General features: G+C 35.5%; 1 protein-coding gene across 12 annotated transcripts in view; it reads left to right on the top strand.

Annotated features, from left to right (window-relative positions):
* Positions 1-20,347, top strand: part of HECTD2 (HECT domain E3 ubiquitin protein ligase 2) — a 75,837-nt gene extending 55,490 nt beyond the window's left edge. For 7 of the 12 annotated variants that reach the window (XR_010838874.1, XR_010838872.1, XR_010838878.1 and 4 more), the window contains 7 exons: positions 3,315-3,473; positions 6,721-6,795; positions 7,492-7,579; positions 7,667-7,773; positions 16,276-16,391; positions 16,957-17,100; positions 18,443-20,347. Coding sequence is in view for 3 of the 12 variants with exons in the window: in XM_059055450.2 (XP_058911433.1) it covers positions 3,315-3,473; positions 6,721-6,795; positions 7,492-7,579; positions 7,667-7,773; positions 16,276-16,391; positions 16,957-17,100; positions 18,443-18,563 (810 nt within the window). In the remaining 9 variants the exon portion in view is untranslated. Of the gene's footprint in view, positions 1-3,305; positions 3,474-6,720; positions 6,796-7,491; positions 7,580-7,666; positions 7,774-16,275; positions 16,392-16,956; positions 17,101-18,442 lie in introns of all 12 variants that reach the window. The other 5 variants (XR_010838870.1, XR_010838879.1, XR_010838880.1 and 2 more) reach the window with 2 other exon arrangements.
* Positions 20,348-20,630: the final 283 nt, after the last annotated feature.

Below are 20,630 nucleotides of genomic sequence, written 5' to 3'. Positions count from 1 at the left end.
CATAATGAACTATTTTTCTGTTAGTTCTTTCACTTTGTGCTTATTTCACCAGTTTTCTAAATTGAAAGTATGGAAATTAAGTTAACTCTTAACATGGCCTCAAATCCTGGGACATTCATAAAAAATTAAAAGTTGAATGGAATGGGAACATTTAAAGCATATGGCATTATTTTATAGTGTTTTTTTAAATTATATAAATTTCTATGCCATCCTCTTATCCCTATCAGGTGTGTTGGAGAGAGCATTCCTGCATTGGGTGGGAGATTGGACAGGATGCCTTCTGCATTCATTTTTAAATTCTAAAAGATATAATTGTGGAAGAAAGGAGGGAAGAATAAATAAATAAGCAAACACTGGAGATACGTAGGGTAAAAGAAGGAAAAAAAAAAACTACCTTTAAGAAGCTTACCATCTAGACAGACAGATGACCACCAATGCAGGGTAGTCTGTTCTAAGAGTAAAATGACCATTTGGCATTAAGTGCTAAAGAGTTCTGAGAAGGAAACGATTCAATGTATTCCTCCCAGATTTTAAAATGGAACCAATATATTTGATTAACACAGGGAGAGAGTAGGACATAGACTGGGAGAAAGGCTGGGGACAGGTCAGCATTGTGCTGGCCCTGATACAGAGCAACGTGGAGGTCCACTTGATGGGAGCAGAAGGCGCTCCGAGAGTTATGTAAGGTGCTGGCAAAAGAAGAATTAAGAGCCAATTGTTGGAGGGCTTTGAATGTCCGTCTTTCTTGCATTTGTTGGAGTAAATCCTGAAGAATGTATGTGGAAATTGAGAGGCTGGATGGAAGAAAAGGTAGTGAGGAAAACCACACCTTGTGATGGTAAAATAATCTGAAATTTTGTATGTGTTGTCATATCTAAAGGTCCAAAGTGCTAAGCCCACAGTAAGGAACGTTTAACAATTATTAGATTCCTGCTTTTACTCTCTTATCTCCAGTAGTCACTTGTTGAATATTTCGACATCATTGAAGGCCTGAGTCATTGATGCTTCTCACCACACTAGGAGCTATTTGAATTTCCTGCTAAATATGTTTGCCATTACTTTACATTCTTATCATGGCTTAGATTTGGCTGATACTTTGAATTTCTAATATTTCTAATAAAGTATCAGCTCTTATACCACATTTTTAGAGTGGTATATGTAATATTGTGAATTTGCTTTTTGTGTGTGTGTGGTTTTTTTTTTTGCAGTATGCATTAGTTTCTATTCAATCATTACCCAAAAGAGCATATTAAGTGTATTTACATGTTATATATTACAAGTTAAACAATTAATCTAAAATTAAATTATAGCCACTATTATCTCATTATTATGTATATTTATCTCACACACAAAAAAAACACTATCGAAAGTAAGATTGATGCCCTAAACAGCATGATAATATATACAAAAATGTGGGATGACAGTGGATTGTGATCACGTAAGTGGTTGAGAGATCTGTCAAAGGTGAGGAGAACAAAAAATTGAGAAGTAACAGGTATGATTATTTAGAAAATATAGTTGGTTCCATACATAGTTCCAGTTTCTAAATTTCAGGACCAAAGATTTATTTATTGCTCTAGTAGTTCTCACAGTATTGTATTTCTAATATGATTATTTTTAAATATTAAGGCCTTGGAGTTTTCAAGAAGTATTATAGTAAAACTTATAGAAATAATTATAAAATGTTTTGAAAATTGCATGAAGAGCCATAATCTAACAGTTTTTTAGGAGTAGAATTACCAAAGGGGCACTGGAACTAAGGATAGGGGAGACATAATAGAGTGCAGGGTTTTCAAAGTCTGCTCTGTTTGCACCACATGACACTTCAGTGGCTCCAGCAGAATTCCCACATCCCCACCCCTGCTTCAACCAGAGCAACTTGATTTAGTACGAAATGCAGCATGATTCTTCTGCATATGGAAGTGCCCTGAAGCAGATCCTATGAACCTACTTCCTCATCTGTTAAAAACCTTCCTTCAGGATTATTTTTTTTTTTTGTAATTTTTAATGAAAAATGCTTAGAACTTGTCACTATAGTAGATGATCATAAATGGTAACTACAGTAGTATCATGCTTATTACTATTATCACAATTACAGGCATATATTAGAACTTAATTTCAGTATCTTTACCTTAGAACACATTGCTCAGTCTCTGTTGACATGGTTACCTGTAAAATCACATATCTATTCCTTAAATTATTATTAGCCTTCATTCTGCCTTAGCAAATTAAAATATTAGCTATCTTCTAATCTTTTAAATTGTTTTCAATAATTTATCCAGCCCATATATTTAGATTTCCTTTTAAGTCAATAAAATTTGACTTCCTTAAGCACTTTATATTATAAAGTTTATTTGACAGTTGAAATATTATGAAATTTGATCTAAAACACCTTTTTTAGCAAATGGATAAATTACATTCTGCTGTATAACTGATAAACAAAATACAATTGGGCAAAGTTTATAAATATAACATCTGTAGCTTTTTAACTTTAACACTTTGAGTAAACTCCAAGTAATAAGTCTTTCAAGTATTACTGTGGCAGATTAATTGTCCTATTAGCTTATCAGTAGTGCATGTGTATGTAGACGTCTGTGTGTGTGTATCCATAGGCCTACTCAATACAGCTCTCTACATAGCCTGTATTTAGTTTTTGGGGGTTTTTTTCAATTTTTTTTTTTTTTTTTTTTGTACTAGGCGGGCCTCTCACTGTTGTGGCCTCTCCCGCTGCGGAGCATAGGCTCCGGACGCGCAGGCCCAGCGGCCATGGCTCACGGGCCCAGCCGCTCCGCGGCATGTGGGATCTCCCCGGACCGGGGCACGAACCCGTGTCCCCTGCATCGGCAGGCGGACTCTCAATCACTGCACCACCAGGGAAGCCCTGTATTTAGTTTTAAAATAGCCAAAATGATCACCAAAATCAACAGTGTTGTTCTGCAGTGAGTTCTGAATAAATTGCTTATGCTTATGAAATCACCTACATCTTTGTTTAAATTTAGAAAGTTTTCTTGTATGTTAAATACTTTATAGAAATGTATGAAATTGCTATCTATTGTGATCTTAGATAAACTTTTCTAGGGAAATCATTAAATACTCTCACCTGAACCTCTCCTTTTTACATGATTTTTGGTAATTGTCAATATATTATGGAAAATAAAGGGAAAATAAATGAAAGGAAAGAGGAAGTATGTGGGATTAATTAGAAAGTCAGTGTTAGATCTGAAAGAAGTATGCAAGAAATAGACTGATGCATAATTCAAAACTCATTTGTTGTCATGGATTTTATGTTAATGCTTAACATTTAGTATGCATAGCTTATGGGACTAGCTGTTTATAACAGCATTACTTTGGATATCCGTTTCCCCCCCTGCTGCTACAAGAAATTATTGAGCCCTCCCATCGTTCCTAATGACCAAAGTATGCCAGTAGGCATCTGCAGTGTTACCACTGATGACCTGTGTCAAATTATGCCTGTAAGTATAAAGTCGTTCAGCATCTTATCCCGTAATTCTAGATCATCTCTCTTCTACTGCAGTCTCTCTCCTCCTAACGCTATTCTTATGTTTAAATATGGTTTCCGTCTACTTTTGTAACCCCTCTTCTTTTTTGTCTAATTTTCTCCTTCCTTATAGAGACACATAACCCGCTTTGCAGCACTTCTAAGTTCCTCTAACATAGTAGAACAGGCTTTGAGTCAGAGGCAGATATTTGAATCCAGCCTCTGCCACGTATTAGCTCTGTGAATTTGGATAAGTTGTTTATGTTTCTGAGCTCTAATTTCCTAATGTGAACAATGGGATAGTAAAACTTCCATACTGGGGAGATTACATGAGATAATAAAGTACTTAGTACTTGATTGCTTCTGTGGATTCTTATTAACGTGTCACTATGCAATATCGTTAACAACATCTGCAACACCATCCCTGAAAAAAATTAATGAATTTCACAGGCCTGACTCTGATAACATTCCTCAATTCAGAAATTAGATTTCTAATCATCAAGTTTAATCCAGTGTTAAAATTTAGTAGAAGAATGGATAGTATACGCATCATCCTGAAAATCCCCTACAGTAATAATGCTTTTTACAGCTGGCTTTTGATAGCCATTGGTCAGCAGAGAATTCCCCATAATATTCTTAGTAAGTACCTGGTTGTGGATTAAGGGCCTGTTTAAATATCTCTGTGTTTGAATGGTCATATGAGTTTGGTGTAGGGTTGGAACCTTCCTATCAAAGTTGAGAAACCTCTCCAGAACATGTGACTAATTAGAAAACCATTCTTCATGTGATATCAGACACATTTTTGGAAGTTGGTTTGGATTCTTTCAGATTAAGAGCCTAAATCTGTATTTTTATAAGACTCAGTAGTTGGAAAGAATTGCAAAAGGTATAGAGCAGACTCTACTTAAGAAACTGAAAGATTTGCCCTTTATAGTCTTATATTTTGGCCACACACTACCTATGAGCCCTGGACGATTCAATTAATTTCCTTATTTGTGTAACAGTAGGAGTTATCGTTATATCTATATACTGATATATACACTAGTTAGTATATAATATATATATAATGGCTGAGCTACCTTCTCATTTAGATTTCTGTGATTTTTAGTCCCATATATGCAGTTTTTGTCAGATCTTTTACCAATAAATTTCCTAATTTTATTACTGGTTTTTACCAATAAATTGTCTAATTTTATGATTAAAGCTATTTGAATTTGACTCATTTAGATCCAGGTTTTTTAGTTAATAATAAGGGATATTTTATGAATGACTATACCAATACGTTGTTTTATATTATGGAGCTGAAGATGATGCTGAGTTAATTTCATATTCTTATATTACGTCTTTAACAGTGAATCAAGATTGTGCATATACTATGAGATCAACTGTAGAAAAAACTGAGTCTCTATGCATGCATGAATAAATATTGAAAGGAAGCAAGAAAACTGCCGTATTAGGATAGTGGAATGTGGGGAATTTTTTTTTAATTTAAAAATGGATTATCGATTTATTAATGGCATCTATTAAAAATTAACACCTAATTCCCATTTCATATATGGTAAAATATATCTATAAAAAAGTTTTAAGTGGTTTTTTATTCAGTACTTTGTTTACCATTTGTATTTGTACACTATGTGTTTTAAGAAGAGTAAACAGGAAAGCGAAGAGAAACCTATAGTGATACATTTCTTAATTTAAACACAGTATCTGTGAATAAGGACAAAAACATACAGAAAGTAAGCAAAATATTCAATGATGGAGCTTTCAATAAATATAGTGTTAATAGGCCAGTGCTTTTCGCTGATCATGTTAATGAAAACTCCATTGGTTTTATAGAGACTGATCCATGACTCAAAGCATCAGAACTGTCCAGCAGCACCAACAAATCTTCCCCACACAGCGTTGTGAAAATTACCCTTGAGGGTTTTAGTTGAGAATGGAGGAGAGGCTAAGTGTAACCTTGAATTAGGAACTGCAATAGCTCTTTTCTTTTTGCTTAAGTCACTCTCAAATATGCTCTATTAAGTAATACCAGGGTATTCAAATAGTATGTAAAACCAGTAGTTTGTATCTTCACACACTCTTAGTTTTACATTTACAAAATTACAAAGATGTTGAACTATATGGGTAATTAATATTTTAGAGATAACATATTACAGTTAAGAGTCTAAGTACAGATAAACAACAACAACAAATCAACAGAAATTGGGTTTTGAAAATACAAAGGCTGGGAATAAAAGGCGCTACAGTCCTGAATAAAGCAGATCTGAGTATATAACTTTACTACCTAATTGAGTTTGTATTTTATCATTAAAAATTTAATCTTTGAAGATGGTAAATACTTTCCATTAGATTCATCTACTAGTCCTTCGAATTGTTTAAAAAACTGCAAATCTCCCAATTATAATTTTCAGCATCCATAATTTTATTAATAATTGAAACAAATGATGAAAATCATATCAGAACCTATGCCAGCCTAGATTTGTTTAAAATTTTCTTATTTTAATGGAATGGAAAATTTAATATGTGAAGTGTGTAAGATCATTCTAACCATGCTGTTCCTTATCTTTTCTACGACTATTTAAAATAAATTAAAACTTTTTTTCATAAAACCTGAAATTTTTAAAAATACTGGCTTAGTTTTTCTATTTTTCAATCTCTGTTCAGGGAAACCATGAGTTACCATGTAGGAAAATATTTCCTCCAGTGTTCTCAAGTTGTTCTTGGGAGAGGAAGGCACCGTAACTGAAATGTAAAAACCACTTAACATGTATGAACTGTGTATTTTTATGTTTAAAAGATGAATCTAAAACATTAACAGAGTTTTTTAGGAATATAAACTGATGTTTATATTTTATATAAATATATGTTTATATTCTATCTGTAACAGTGATGTTACAGATAGCAGTGAATTATGATGGAAACTGTGCTCTTAGCTCACTGAATAAGAATAGACCCCAGAATTATGCCTCTGTGGGTATAACTGGGTAATTTTCCTTTATGTGACCTTTTCCAGTAAATTTTTCCAAGCCTTTTACATGGTAGAAATCATTAACCAGCATTTTGTGCCCTGGAAAAAAATATATCAAGTATTATCATTATTTCAAAGTCTGAGTTTATCTACTCTATCTCACATGTAACTGAACTGTAGTAGATCTGCTTAACTATTTTGGGTAGTACTATTTGATTTAAAAACACAGATAACAGATTTCTCTTTATAGGAGTTGGCCCATGGATTAAGTGAACTCCTGTCATATGAAGGCAATGTTGAAGAAGATTTCTATTCAACATTTCAGGTATCCTTAAGGGCAAATAGCTTTCTGTTAACCAGGTATTTCATATGTGAAAAATACCCTTTGATACCATACACCCATCATTAGAAAAGATGAACAAGGACTGATCAGTACATACCACCCCCTATCTTAAAGGATCTTAACCTGATAAAGTAGAGATAAAGAAGCAGACACACATAGGTGAGCAGTCAAGGAAAGTGCTTAAAGAACGTCAGCAAGGGTGAGGGTACTCTGCCAGGAACCTGGCCTATGCCCTTGACTCAGTTACTTTCTCAGAGCTTTTCAGCTTCTAAAAACAAGCCTCTTCTGTCGCTTCAATGCCAGAAGTTAGAAGCAGACACTAGTCAATCAGACCAAAACTCTCTCATTTCCACTCCCCTGACAATAATCAGGAGGTGGAAATTATAGTAATCCACATGGCTCCAAAGACCTGAGTGCTTCCCTAAATGCCCGCGCAAATTTTGTTAACATCAGTAAAGTATTTAACTGTATTCAAGAGGGTTAAGACCCTACTTTTTTACCCCAAAATGCTTTCACGACTCTAAATACAAATATCACAAAAGCCTAACCATTCTGTAGTTTGTATATTTAGAAGAGGGGGAAAAAAGTTTTCTTTTTAAATTTTACAAACCTGTTCACTGAAGTCTGTTAACATATCAGCCATACCAATAAATATGCTGTGTTGGAATCTCCCATCAGGTGTTTCAAGAAGAATTCGGAATAATTAAATCCTATAATTTAAAGCCAGGTGGTGATAAAATTCCAGTTACCAATCAAAATAGGAAAGGTAAGTTAAAACACGATTTATTAATTAAAGCACATTAGTGTTTGCCATTTACTTTTACTATTTAACAGATATATAATTGTTTTCCAGAATATGTACAGCTTTATATTGATTTTCTTCTCAACAAATCCATCTATAAGCAGTTTGCTGCATTTTATTATGGATTTCATAGTGTGTGTGCTTCAAATGCCCTAATGGTGAGTTTAAAACTTCGTGCTTTCAATTAGGTTTTGTAATACTATGATATTGACAAATAATTCCTTAAATATTTTAGTAGATAGGCTTTTAAAATTAAAAAAAAGTTTTCTAGTTTCTTTTTTCTTGAAGAAAATAATAAAGATTTTTTAACATCTTTATTGGAGTATAATTGCTTTACAAAGGTGTGTTAGTTTTTGCTTTATAACAAAGTGAATCAGCTACACATATACATATATCCCCATATCTCCTCCCTCTTATGTCTCCCTCCCACCCTCCCTATCCCACCCCTCTAGGTGGTCACAAAACACCGAGCTGATCTCCCTGTGCTATGTGGCTGCTTCCCACTAGCTATCTATTTTACATTTGGTAGTGTATATATGTCCACGCCACTCTCTCACTTTGGCCCAGTTTACCCGTCCCCCTCCCCACGTCCTCAAGTCCATTCTCTATGTCTGCGTCTTTATTCCTGCCTTGCCTCTAGGTTCTTCAGAACGATTTTTTTCTTTTTTTAGATTCCATATATATGTGTTAGCATACGGTATTTGTTTTTCTCTTTCTGACTTACTTCCCTCTGTATGACAGTCTGTAGGTCCATCCACCTCACTACAAATAACTCAATTTCGTTTCTTTTTATGGCTGAGTAATATTCCATTGTATATATGTGCCACATCTTCTTTATCCATTCATCTGTTGATGGACACGTAGGTTGCATCCATGTCCTGACTATTGTAAATAGAGCTGCAATGAACATTGTGGTAAATGACTCTTTTTGAATTACGGTTTTCTCAGGGTATATGCCCAGTAGTGGGATTCCTGGGTCGTATGGTAGTTCTATTTTTAGTTTTTTAAGCAACCTCCATACTGTTCTCCATAGTGGCTGTATCAATTTACATTCCCACCAACAGTGCAAGAGGGTTCCATTTTCTCCACACCCGCTCCAGCATTTATTGTTTGTAGATTTTTTGATGATGGCCATTCTGACTGGTATGAGGGGATAACTTCACTGTAGTTTTGATTTGCATTTCTCTAATGATTAGTGATGTTGAGCATCCTTTCATGTGTTTTGTTGGCAATCTGTATATCTTCTTGGGAGAAATGTCTATTTAGGTCTCCTGCCCATTTTTGGATTGGGTTGGTTTTTTTTTTATATAGAGCTGCATGAACTGCTTGCATATTTTGGAGATTAATCCTTTGTCAGTTGCTTCATTTGCAGATATTTTCTCCCATTCTAAGGGTTGTCTTTTCATCTTGTTTATGGTTTCCTTTGTTGTGCAAAAGCTTTTAAGTTTCATTAGGTCCCATTTGTTTATTTTTGTTTTTATTTCCATTTCTGTAGGACGTGGCTCAAAAAGGATCTTGCTGTGATTTATGTCATAGAGTGTTCTGTCTGTGTTTTCCTCTAAGAGTTTTATAGTGTTTGGCCTTACATTTAGGTCTTTAATCCATTTTGAGTTTATTTTTGTGTGTGGTGTTAGGGAGTGTTCTTTTTTTGTGTGTGTGTGTGGTATGCGGGCCTCACTGTTGTGGCCTCTCCCATTGCGGAGCACAGGCTCCGGACGCGCAGGCTCAGCAGCCATGGCTCACGGGCCCAGCCGCTCCGCGGCATGTGGGATCTTCCCAGACTGGGGCACGAACCCGTGTCCCCTGCATCAGCAGGCAGATTCTCAACCACTGCGCCACCAGGGAAGCCCTAGGGAGTGTTCTAACTTCATCCTTTTACATGTAGCTGTCCAGTTTTCCCAGCATGACTTATTGAAGAGGCTGTCTTTTCTCCATGGTATATTCTTGCCTCCTTTATCAAAGATAAGGTGACCATATGTGTGGGGGTGTATCTCTGGTCTTTCTATCCTGTTCCATTGGCCTATGTTTCTGTTTTTGTGCCAGTGCCATACTGTCTTGATTACTGTAGCTTTGTAGTATAGTCTGAAGTCAGGGAGCCTGATTCCTCCCGCTCCATTTTTCTTTCTCAAGATTACTTTGGCTATTCAGGGTCTTTTGTGTTTCCATACAAACTGTGAAATTTTTTGTTCTAGTTCTGTGAAAAAATGCCATTGGTAGTTTGATAGGGATTCCACTGAATCTGTAGATTGCTTTGGGAAGTATAGTCATTTTCACAATGTTGATTCTTCCAATCCAAGAACATGGTATATCTCTCCATCTATTTGTATCATCTTCAGTTTCTTTCATCAGTGTCTTATAGTTTTCTGCATACAGATCTTTTGTCTCCTTAGGTAGGTTTATTCTGAGGTATTTTATTCTTTTTGTTGCAATGGCAAATGGGAGAGTTTCCTTAATTTCTCTTTCAAATTTTTCATCATTAGTGTATAGGAATACAAGAGACTTCTGTGCATTAATTTTGTATCCTGCTACTTTACCAAATTCATTGATTAGCTCTAGTAGTTTTCTGGTGGCATTTTTAGGATTCTCTATGTATAGTATCATGTCATCAGCAAACAGTGACAGTTTTACATCTTCTTTTCCGATTTGGATTCCTTTTATTTCTTTTTCTTCCCTGATTGCTGTGGCTAAAACTTCCAAAACTGTGTTGAATAATAGTGGTGAGAGTGGGCAACCTTGTCTTGTTCCTGATCTTAGTGGAAATGGTTTCAGTTTTTCACAATTGAGAACGATGTTGGCTGTGGGTTTGTCATATATGGCCTTTAGTATGTTGAGGTAAGTTCCCTCTATGCCTACTTTCTGGAGGGTTTTTATCATAAAGAGGTGTCAATTTAAATATGACAAAGGATCTGAATATACATTTTTCCATGTAAAATACACAAATGTTCAAGGGCATATGAAAAGATTCTGGATATCATTAGTCACCAAGGAGATGCAAATCAAAACCACAGTGAGATTCCACTTGACAACAATTAGGATGGCTAAAATCAAAAAGTGAGGCAATAAGTTTTATTGAGGATACATGGAGAAATTTGAACTCTCATATGGGGTGGAATGAAGATAAAATGGCAAAGCTGCTCTGGATAAAGGTCTGGGAGATCCTCAGATATTAAACCTAGAATTATCATATGACCCATCAATCCCACCTAGGTACATGCTCAAGAAAATGAAAACCCATGTTTGATCAAAACTTATATATGAATTTTATAGTAATGTGATTCATAGTAAGCAAAAGGGAGAAACATCCAAATGTCCATTAACAGGTGAATAGATAAACAACATGTTTTATCCAATCAGTAGAATATTATTCTGACATAAAACAAAGGAAATATTCACGCATAGTTGTCTCTTGAAGAAATTATGCTGAGTGAATGAAGTCCTTCAAAAGGCCATGTATAATTCTTTTAATATGAAAGAGCAGAATATGGAAATAGAAAGTAGAGTAGTAGTTTTCTAGGCTGGGGGATTGGAGGAGGAGGATAAGAAGATTAGCAATGATAGCTAAAGGGCAGAGGAGTTTCTTTTTGAAGTAACAAAAATTGTCACAAATTGTGGTGATAATTGTGTGTATCTGCAAATATACTGAAACCATTAAAATGTACACTTAATGGATGCCTTCTAAAGTATGTGCATTATATCTTCATAAAGCTGTTCAAATAAATCAATGCATGAAGTATTTTGCAATGTAAAAAAGAAGAAAAAAAGAGGTGTTGAATTTTGTTGAAAGCTTTTTCTGCATCTATTGATCTATTGAGATGCTCATATGGTTTTTGTCCTTCAATTTGTTAATACGGTTTATCACATTGATTGATTTGCATATATTGAAGAATCCTTGCATTCCTGGAATAAACCCCACTTGATCATGGTGTATGATCCTATCAATGTGCTGTTGGATTCTGTTTGCTAGTATTTTGTTGAGGATTTTTGCATCTATGTTCATCAGTGATATTGGCCTGTAGTTTTCTTTTTTTGTGACATCTTTGTCTGGTTTTGGTATCAGGGTGATGGTGGCCTCATAGTATGAGTTTGGGAGTGTTCCTCCCTCTGCCATATTTTGGAAGAGTTTGAGAAGGATAGGGGTTAGCTCTTCTCTAAATGTTTGATAGAATTCGCCTGCGAAGCCATCTGGTCCTGGGCTTTTGTTTGTTGGAAGATTTTTAATCACAGTTTCAATTTCAGTGCTTTTGATTGGCCTGTTTATATTTTCTATTTCTTCCTCGTTCAGTCTCAGAATGTTGTGCTTTTCTAAGAATTTCTTCATTTCTTCCAGGTTGTCCATTTTGGCATAGAGTTGCTTGTAGTAATCTCTCATGATCTTTTTATTTCTGCAGTGTCAGTTGTTACTTCTCCTTTTTCATTTCTAATTCTATTGATTTGAGTCTTCTCCCTTTTTTTCTTGATGAGTTTGGCTAATGGTTTATCAATTTTGTTTATCTTCTCAAAGAACCAGCTTTTAGTTTTACTGATCTTTGCTATCATTTCCTTCATTTATTTTTCATTTATTTCTGATCTGATCTTTATGATTTCTTTCCTTCTGCTAACTTTGGGGGTTTTTTGTTCTTCTTTCTCTGATTGCTTTAGGTGCAAAGTTAGGTTGTTTATTCGAGATGTTTTCTGTTTCTTAAGGTAGGATTGTTTTGCTATAAACTTCCCTCTTAGAACTGCTTTTGCTGCATCCCATAGGTTTTGGGTCATCGTGTTTTCATTGTCATTTGTTTCTAGGTATTTTATGATTTCCTCTTTGATTTCTTCAGTGATCTCTTGGTTATTTAGTAGTGTGTTGTTTAGCCTCCATGTGTTTGTATTTTTTACAGTTTTTTCCTGTAATTGACATAGATAGCATTGTGGTCAGAAAAGATATTTGATACGATTTCAATTTTCTTAAATTTACCAAAGCTTGATTTGTGACCCAAGATATGATCTATCCTGGAGAATGTTCCATGAGCACTTGAGAAGAAAGTATATTCTGTTGTTTTTGGATGGAATGTACTATAAATATCAATTAAGTCCATCTTGTTTAATGTATCATTTAAAGCTTGTATTTCCATTTTGGATGATCTGTCCATTGTGAAAATAGGGTGTTAAAGTTCCCTACTATTATTGTGTTACTGTCAATTTCCCCTTTTATGGCTGTTAACATTTGCCTTATGTATTGAGGTGCTCCTATGTTGGGTGCATAAATATTTACAAGTGTTATATCTTCTCCTTGGATTCATCCCGTGATCATTATGTAGTGTCCTTCTATGTCTCTTGTAATAGTCTTTATTTTAATGTCTATTTTGTCTGATATGAGAATTGCTGCTCCAGCTTTCATTTGATTTCCATTTGCATGGAATATCTTTTTCCATCCCCTCACTTTCAGTCTGTATGTGTCCCTAGGTGTGAACTGGGTCTCTTGTAGACAGCATATATACAAGTCTTATTTTTGTATCCATTCAACCAGTCTGTGTCTTTTGGTTGGAACATTGAATCCATTTACATTTAAGGTAATTATCGATATGTATGTTCCTATTCCCATTTTCTTAATTATTTTGGGTTTGTTATTGTAGGTCCTTTCCTTCCCTTGTGTTTCCTGCCTAGAGAAGTTCCTTTAGCATTTGTTGTAAAGCTGGTTTGGTGGTGCTGAATTCTCTTAGCTTTTGCTTGTCTTTAAAGGTTTTAATTTCTCTGTCGAATCTGAATGAGATCCTTGCTGGGTAGAGTAATCTTGGTTGTAGATTTTTCCCTTTCATCACTTTAAATATTTCCTGCCACTCCCTTCTGGCTTGCAGAGTTTCTGCTGAAAGATCAACTGTTTACCTTATCAGGATTCCCTTGTATGTTATTTGTTGCTTTGCCCTTGTTGCTTTTAATATTTTTTCTTTGAATTTAATTTTTGTTAGTTTGATTAATATGTGTCTTGGCATGTTTCTCCTTGGATTTATCCTGTATGGGACTTTTTGCGCTTCCTGGATTTGATTGACTATTTCCTTTCCCATGTTAGGGAAGTTTTCAACTATAATCTCTTCAAATAGTTTCTCAGACCCCTGCTTTTTCTCTTCTTCTTCTGGGGCCCCTATAATTCAAATGTTGGTGCGTTTGATGTTGTCCCAGAGCTCTCTGAGACGTCCTCAATTCTTTTCATTCTTTTTTCCTTATTTTGCTCTGCAGTAGTTATTTCCACTATTTTATCTTCCAGGTCACTTATCCATTCTTCTGCCTCAGTTATTCTTCTGTTGCTTTCTTCCAGAGAATTTGCAATTTCATTTATTGTGCTGTTCATTGTTGTTTGTTTGCTCTTTAGTTCTTCTAGGTCCTTGTTAAACATTTCTTGTATTTTCTCCACTCTGTTTCCAAGATTTTGGATCATCTTTACTATCATTACTCTGAATTCTTTTTCAGGTAGACTGCCTATTTCCTCTTCATTTAAACCCTCTTCTGGTGGGTTTTTACCTTTCTCCTTCATCTGCTGTGTGTTTCTCTGTCTTCTCATTTTGCTTCACTTACTGTGTTTGGGGTCTCCTTTTCGCAGGCTGCACATTCGTAGTTCCCATTGTTTTGGGTGTCTGCCCCCAGTGGCTGAGGTTGGTTCAGTGGGTTGTGTAGGCTTCCTGGTGGAGGGAACTGGTGCCTTTGTTCTGGTGGATGAGGCTGGATCTTGTCTTTCTGGTGGGCAGGACTGCATCTGGTGGTGTGTTTTGGGATGTCTGTGACTTTATTATGATTTTAGGCAGCCTCTCTGCTAATGGATGGGGTTGTGTTCCTATCTTGCTAGTTTTTTGGCATAGGGTGTCCAGCACTGTAGCTTGCTGGTCATTGAGTGGAGCTGGGTCTTAGCATTGAGATGGAGATCTCTGAGAGAGCTTTTGCCATTTGATATTACGTGGAGCCGGGAGGTCTCTGGTGGACCAGTGTCCTGAACTTGGCTCTCCCACCTCAGAGACTTAGGCCTGATACTCAGCCAGAGCACCAAGACCCTGTCAGCACATGGTTAAAAAGAGTTCCACAGATATGGCTTGAAGTCTATAGACAAATCATTGATCATCAACTTATATTGTCCTCTTCCCTCACAGCCTGGATACAAACCTCCAAGCTCATTTAGATTGATGGCAGAATTCAGTCCCTTATGGTTGTGGACTAAAGTTCCCATTTCCTTGAAGACTTGGATGGGGTGACTCCCACCTCTCTCTGATTCTCTCACATGCTCCCCTCCATTTCAAAGCCAGCAGCAACATGTACTTGGAAACTCTCTGGCTTCCTCTTCGGCTACCAGCCTATGAAGACTCTTTTCTTCTTTTCTTTTCCTTTGTGCTTAGTCTTGTTTCACTTGCTCACAGGGTGCCGCATGGGGAGGACTGCACCAGGCACTTCACAACAGAGTCCCTAGTCAGTTTTTTAGTTTTTAAAGGCAGAGCTAGAAATAAAAATAGTTCTCTCATTTCAGCCTAATTTTCTAAAGGGAAAAAAGACCAGTCAACTCCATTCCCTCCCCACCCCACTCCACCTTACACTGTGTCTTATACTATGTCTTTTAAGGCTTTAAAAAATTTCCTCAAGCAGAGTGGATGAAGAGATCCCAAGGGCTCCAGGTCTTTAATACTGCGGGGCAAAGCGCAGAAAATAGTCAACAATAAGCTGCAGGGCAAAAGCCTCACCTACTTACTGTTTAAGGAACAGGTTTATAACTGCTTCCTGCCTCTTCAGGGGTCCCCCCAGCAACTCTTGAGTTGCCTTTTACCCACAGGATGTAGTTTGTCACCAGAGTCATGGTGGACTGCAGTTGGTTTGACTTTTTCTTAGCCTCGTGAGTATGGGTCAGTTGCTGTTGAGTACACTATGTCGGAAATGTCATAAGATAAAAGCGTAGTTTTCTCTTCACCACTGCTCTCCTGGGCACACTCCATCAAGCCATTTGCACCTCCATGCAGTTTTATAAGGGGGTTTGGGAGCAAGGTCTTCAATGTGAATTATTTTGCATAGGAGAGGGCTTGTTTTAGAGTGATCTTTGTCACATGTTTATTGAAAGTACCTTTGAAAATGGAGCACCTGTTGATTTCTAATTGAGTTTTGTCTGTGACGCACTGTAGTTATGGAGGTGGGGGGAGGGAAAATAAATAAATAGCATAGTAGGTCTCTGTTTTTAAATTGTAATCTCTTTAGATGGGAGACAACCTATGTAAGTGAAAAAAAAACAAGTGAACAACACAAGACAGACTAACCTACTACTCAAACTCTACAGTGTACACAGGAGGCTTTATGGATGTTGGAACCAGGCATGTCAATAGATGCTAGAGTATTGATAGCTGAAAGAGTTTCAGGCTGGGTTTCAGGGAAGAGTTGTAATTTGGATTTATGCTTAGTCATCTGCTTGTTTTTCTGGCAAACTGCTAATATTATTTGCAAAAGGGGGAACCTAACAGTTTGACAAGATTTATAAACTTTCAGAAGCAAAAATACCTTACCTTAGTAGGAAAAATATAAATGGAGATTTTTCTTTAACAAAAATGGTTTGATTTACTATAAGAACGTCATGATTTTTGTTATTTGATTCAGTGAAAATAGTTCCAATTTCTTTTTTTAATCATCACTTTTTCTTATCACTTTTGATAACTAATTATTGGCAGCTGCTTCGTCCAGAAGAGGTTGAAATTCTGGTCTGTGGAAGTCCTGAACTGGATATGCACGCCCTGCAGAGAAGTACTCAGTATGATGGCTATGCGAAAACTGACTTGACTATAAGGTGAGCTTTTCTTACTTCTGAGAGTGAGGGTGCTGAAGAGGGAATGAAAGAGAATGTGGTTCATTTATTTGCATAACTTACAATCTTTGAAACAAGTTAAGTCAACTGAAATACTGTACAGCCCACACTGCATTATTTTATCTCTTGAAAATAATGTGAGAATATTAAATATGAAATCACTTAGCAGTCCCCTTAGGAGAAAGTAATATAAGTAAGTTTCTACAAAAGTATAGAGATTTGACTTTTTTTAAAAATTACTTTGGTTCTAGAATTGCAGTGATGCCATGCTTATAAATAGCCTTTTAATAGCACTGTGTTGAAAAATAAGGAAAATTATATAGGAGAAAAATGGCTTTTGTACTCTCTACTGTTGGACTATTTTTATAATGATGTTAGTCAAAAATCTAATTTATATTAGAAGCCTGTCATTCCTCAATTTCACATTAAGGGTATTATGTACCTTTAAGGGAAGTTGTTTCCCTAGAGCTTACTTTATATTACTTTATTCTGATCTGCAGGATTTTTGTCAAGACATTTTATATAAATATCCTTTGGTGTTCTCTAGATACTTTTGGGATGTTGTGCTTGGGTTTCCTCTTGATCTTCAAAAGAAGTTGCTACATTTTACCACAGGAAGTGACAGAGTACCTGTAGGGGGAATGGCTGATTTGAACTTTAAAATCTCAAAGAATGAAACTTCTACTAACTGGTAAATTTCCAAATTGTAATTTATTTTAATCTGTAGGTTTTGCTAATAATAATATGTTTGGAATTAGAGGATTCTTTGATTCTGAAGTTGTTTTCATAGAAAAATCTTGGGAGTTAGCATGGCTTTGAAATAAGAGAGACAATGGCTTAAGGTTCTGTATGAATTTTGAGAACTACCAATACAAACTGATAATAATTCCTGTGCATCAACTTTTTACTTTGCTAAGTCAACTGCTTTGTAGTTGCTTCCAGAATCTAGCTTGCTTTTCATAGTAGATTGTCTAACCTTCATTTTTACTTAAAGGTGTTTTTTATTTAAAATACTAAGGTGAGTTTTTTGGCTATTATAATTAGTTCTTGTACTGGAATACCTCTAGTGCTAGTCTTTTTTTCTTTATCTAGTGCTCTTTGCATATGAAAGTGATGCCGATGATGGCTTTAAATTATTTTCTATAGTGTTGATGGGTTAATGCAAATCTACTTACTTCTTTTCCCAATCTCCTTGTAATTTATAAATCTAATTTGAGTAGACACTACTTTGATTATAATCATTTCTCTCTCCTGCCCCATATATTCCCTGAGCTTTGTCAGTTCTTCCTTTCATAAATTAGAACTGAAATCTGTCCTTTCCTTTCTCACTGCCACCACCGACAGCTATTCTGATGCTGTGGAGTTCCTAAAGACTGGGGTAAAGGGTCTAAGAAATGTGTAGGAATTTTGAATAAATATAACAGTGTCATCGGGTAGAGGGTTGGGAGAGCTGAACAAAAAGATTCGGAGGATGTATGTTGCTTGTACCTTGAGGGCAGCAACATGAGAAGTATGGGTATCAAGTGTCCCAGAAATGTTCTTTTTATTATTTTTTGACAATCAAGACTAAAAAAATAGTAACAGTTATATTATCTACTATTCTCCTGGGTGTTTTATGTAGATAGCTCTTTTCATCTTCCCACCCATTCAAATAGTTTGCCTTATGATGATGGTGATGAGGCAACTGAGATTTGAAGACATGAAGCCGCTTGAACAAGGTCTCACAGCCAGAAAGTGCAGGAGACGGTATTCAAATTCAGATTTGTCTGACTCCAAAAATAATGCCTCTAGAATATAAGTTTTGTGAGAGCAGGGACATTGTCTTGTTGGTAAACCTAGCCCCAGTGTCTAGAATGGTGCCTAATACATAGCAGGTACTCCAAAAGTATTTGTTCAGTAAAGGAGTGGATGAGTCATCTCACTGTAGTAAAATAGATTTGAATGTGTGTATCCAGGTACTTTGAAAGTTGCTTACCAGTCATTCTGTGTTTGTTTTAGGACTTGGTATCTTTAAAAAAGATTTTTTTCTCTAGGTTGCCTGTGGCCCACACCTGCTTCAATCAACTTTGCCTTCCCCCCTACAAGAGCAAAAAGGACCTGAAACAGAAATTGATTATTGGAATTTCAAATTCAGAAGGTTTTGGACTTGAGTAACCTAGAAGACTTGAAATATATTTTATATGTAGCATTCACTTCCCTCTTATTGTGCCTTTAACCTTTTCATGTTTCTGTCTCAAAACACTTTGACAAAGTTCACCAACTTTAAAATACTGATTTTTTAAAAATCAAATATGAAGTATGTTCAGTAGAGGCATGGTTTTCTCAAAACAACACTGCTTGAGTGAGAAAAAGACCAGATGGCAGAGACAGGTGTGGGTCCAGTCCCTCTTTTTTATAGCACTTTATCATTCTCCATAAGTAGTTTGTCACAGGTGTTCCGCTGGGAAAGCATCGTGCAGTAAAGAATGCACAGATGACAGAATGGAGACCAGTGGCACCTTGTGTGCTGCTAGCACACAGTAGCAACACAGATAGCTACATTATCGTTAATGTAAGGCATGTAGCCATATTTTCATATAGCGGTTAAACAACAGTATAATTGCAAATGCAATTTACAGGGTTTTTTGATATACTGGCTTTGGTCCTCTAAGATTCTTTTCAACCATTGCTGAAAAGCATGTAAATAACTACATAATAGCCTGAGAATAATGGGATTTTGATAGTGCCATTTATTGCTAAAAATTTATTTTTACAAAGTAAATTCAGGGTTTTAGATGTGTATACAGCTTTTACAAATTAATAAAGATGATTGTACAAGAGTGTAACTATTTTCAGACTAATTGGATTCAAGGTTATATTCTTTTACATATTGTTAGTCTGCATGCATATGTGCAGTAAGCTAGTTACTTTGAGTACTCTGTAATATTTGTATAATCAGTTCTTCCTAAGGGTCAGAATACTATATAGAAAGGAAATAGAACTGACTAATCACTGATAAATTAAGTCAATTACAAGCACAAAAAAAAGAACTGTTTTTATATATACTTTGATTGATGTACAAGACTTATTTCTAATATTTTTTGATCACCAGTTGTACTGAAACACTAATTTTGGGGAAAAAGTAGGATAAGATATTTGACAAAAGTGAATACAATCATATTTGTGTCAAAATGACGTAGCGTGGTGTAAAAATAAAGTTCAACATTTTGGCCGAAATGTTTGTTTTCCACTGGATTCTGAATATAACAAATTCAAAAGTACCCTTTTTGGAGTTTCTTAAAAAAGTAGCATGTAAAAAGAAACTGCATTTTTTAAGTCAGACAGTAAATGGTTTTCTTTTTAATTTACAGCAAATGAAGCAGTTTTATTAGCATGTTATAGATATTTCCAAATCAAGAATTCTCTGTTATATTTTGATAGCTTTCCTTCAGAAAACTCTGAATATATATTTGCAATAATAATGAAGCCAGCATTTAGTACCAGCACATGGTTCACATGCAAATAATACTTTCCCAAAATTTTTTCTGAGTTACACTACTATCTTATTACTATGCTTCCTACACCCCACCAGCAGAATTCTTTTAGGGTGGAGGAACTAATCAGCTTGTTCTGCATTTCTGAAGCCAACTTGTGAATCTTAGAGGAAAAGGAGTTAGTTAGTTTACTATTGACAGAAGTGACTCCGCTTTTCCACTTGGACATACTATTTAAAGGATTTTTCTTCTTACAATTTTTGGAATACCTAAGGTTTAAAGGCATGTTGGTTTTGTTTTGTTTGCTCTGTTTTTAATCCATATGCAAATAAAACTGCTTCTGTCTTACACTGCTTGAACTAGAAAGTAAGATGTTTAACATAGGTTACTACTAACTAATAAGCACAAAAGAATCATGTGTAAGAAACCAGATTTAAGTGTTTTAAATAAAATGTAAACAAAGTTTTTATTTGGTAGAGATGGAAAAATTGTGTTGGTTTGGTCTGCATGTTTAATGATGTGCTTGTATATCAATAGCTATGTCATTTTTAAATAAGAAGTACACAAGCAAGCCAAATTTTTAAATGACAGAGTCCATAAATAACTGGAAAATTCTGTTGTCTGTTGTAGAAATTTATAATCATTTATCACTAAATTGCACATTGCCTTTATTTATTTATGCTCTGGTTTTGGTTTACAGTGTAATTAATACCTCATTTTTTAAAAGAACCACTACCGTTACATTTCG

The sequence above is a fragment of the Kogia breviceps genome, chromosome 2 (genome assembly GCF_026419965.1).
Source record: "Kogia breviceps isolate mKogBre1 chromosome 2, mKogBre1 haplotype 1, whole genome shotgun sequence".
Lineage (NCBI taxonomy): Eukaryota > Metazoa > Chordata > Mammalia > Artiodactyla > Physeteridae > Kogia > Kogia breviceps.
The sequence above is the reverse complement of the archived record's forward strand: the minus strand, read 5'-3'. Positions and strand labels throughout refer to the sequence as shown.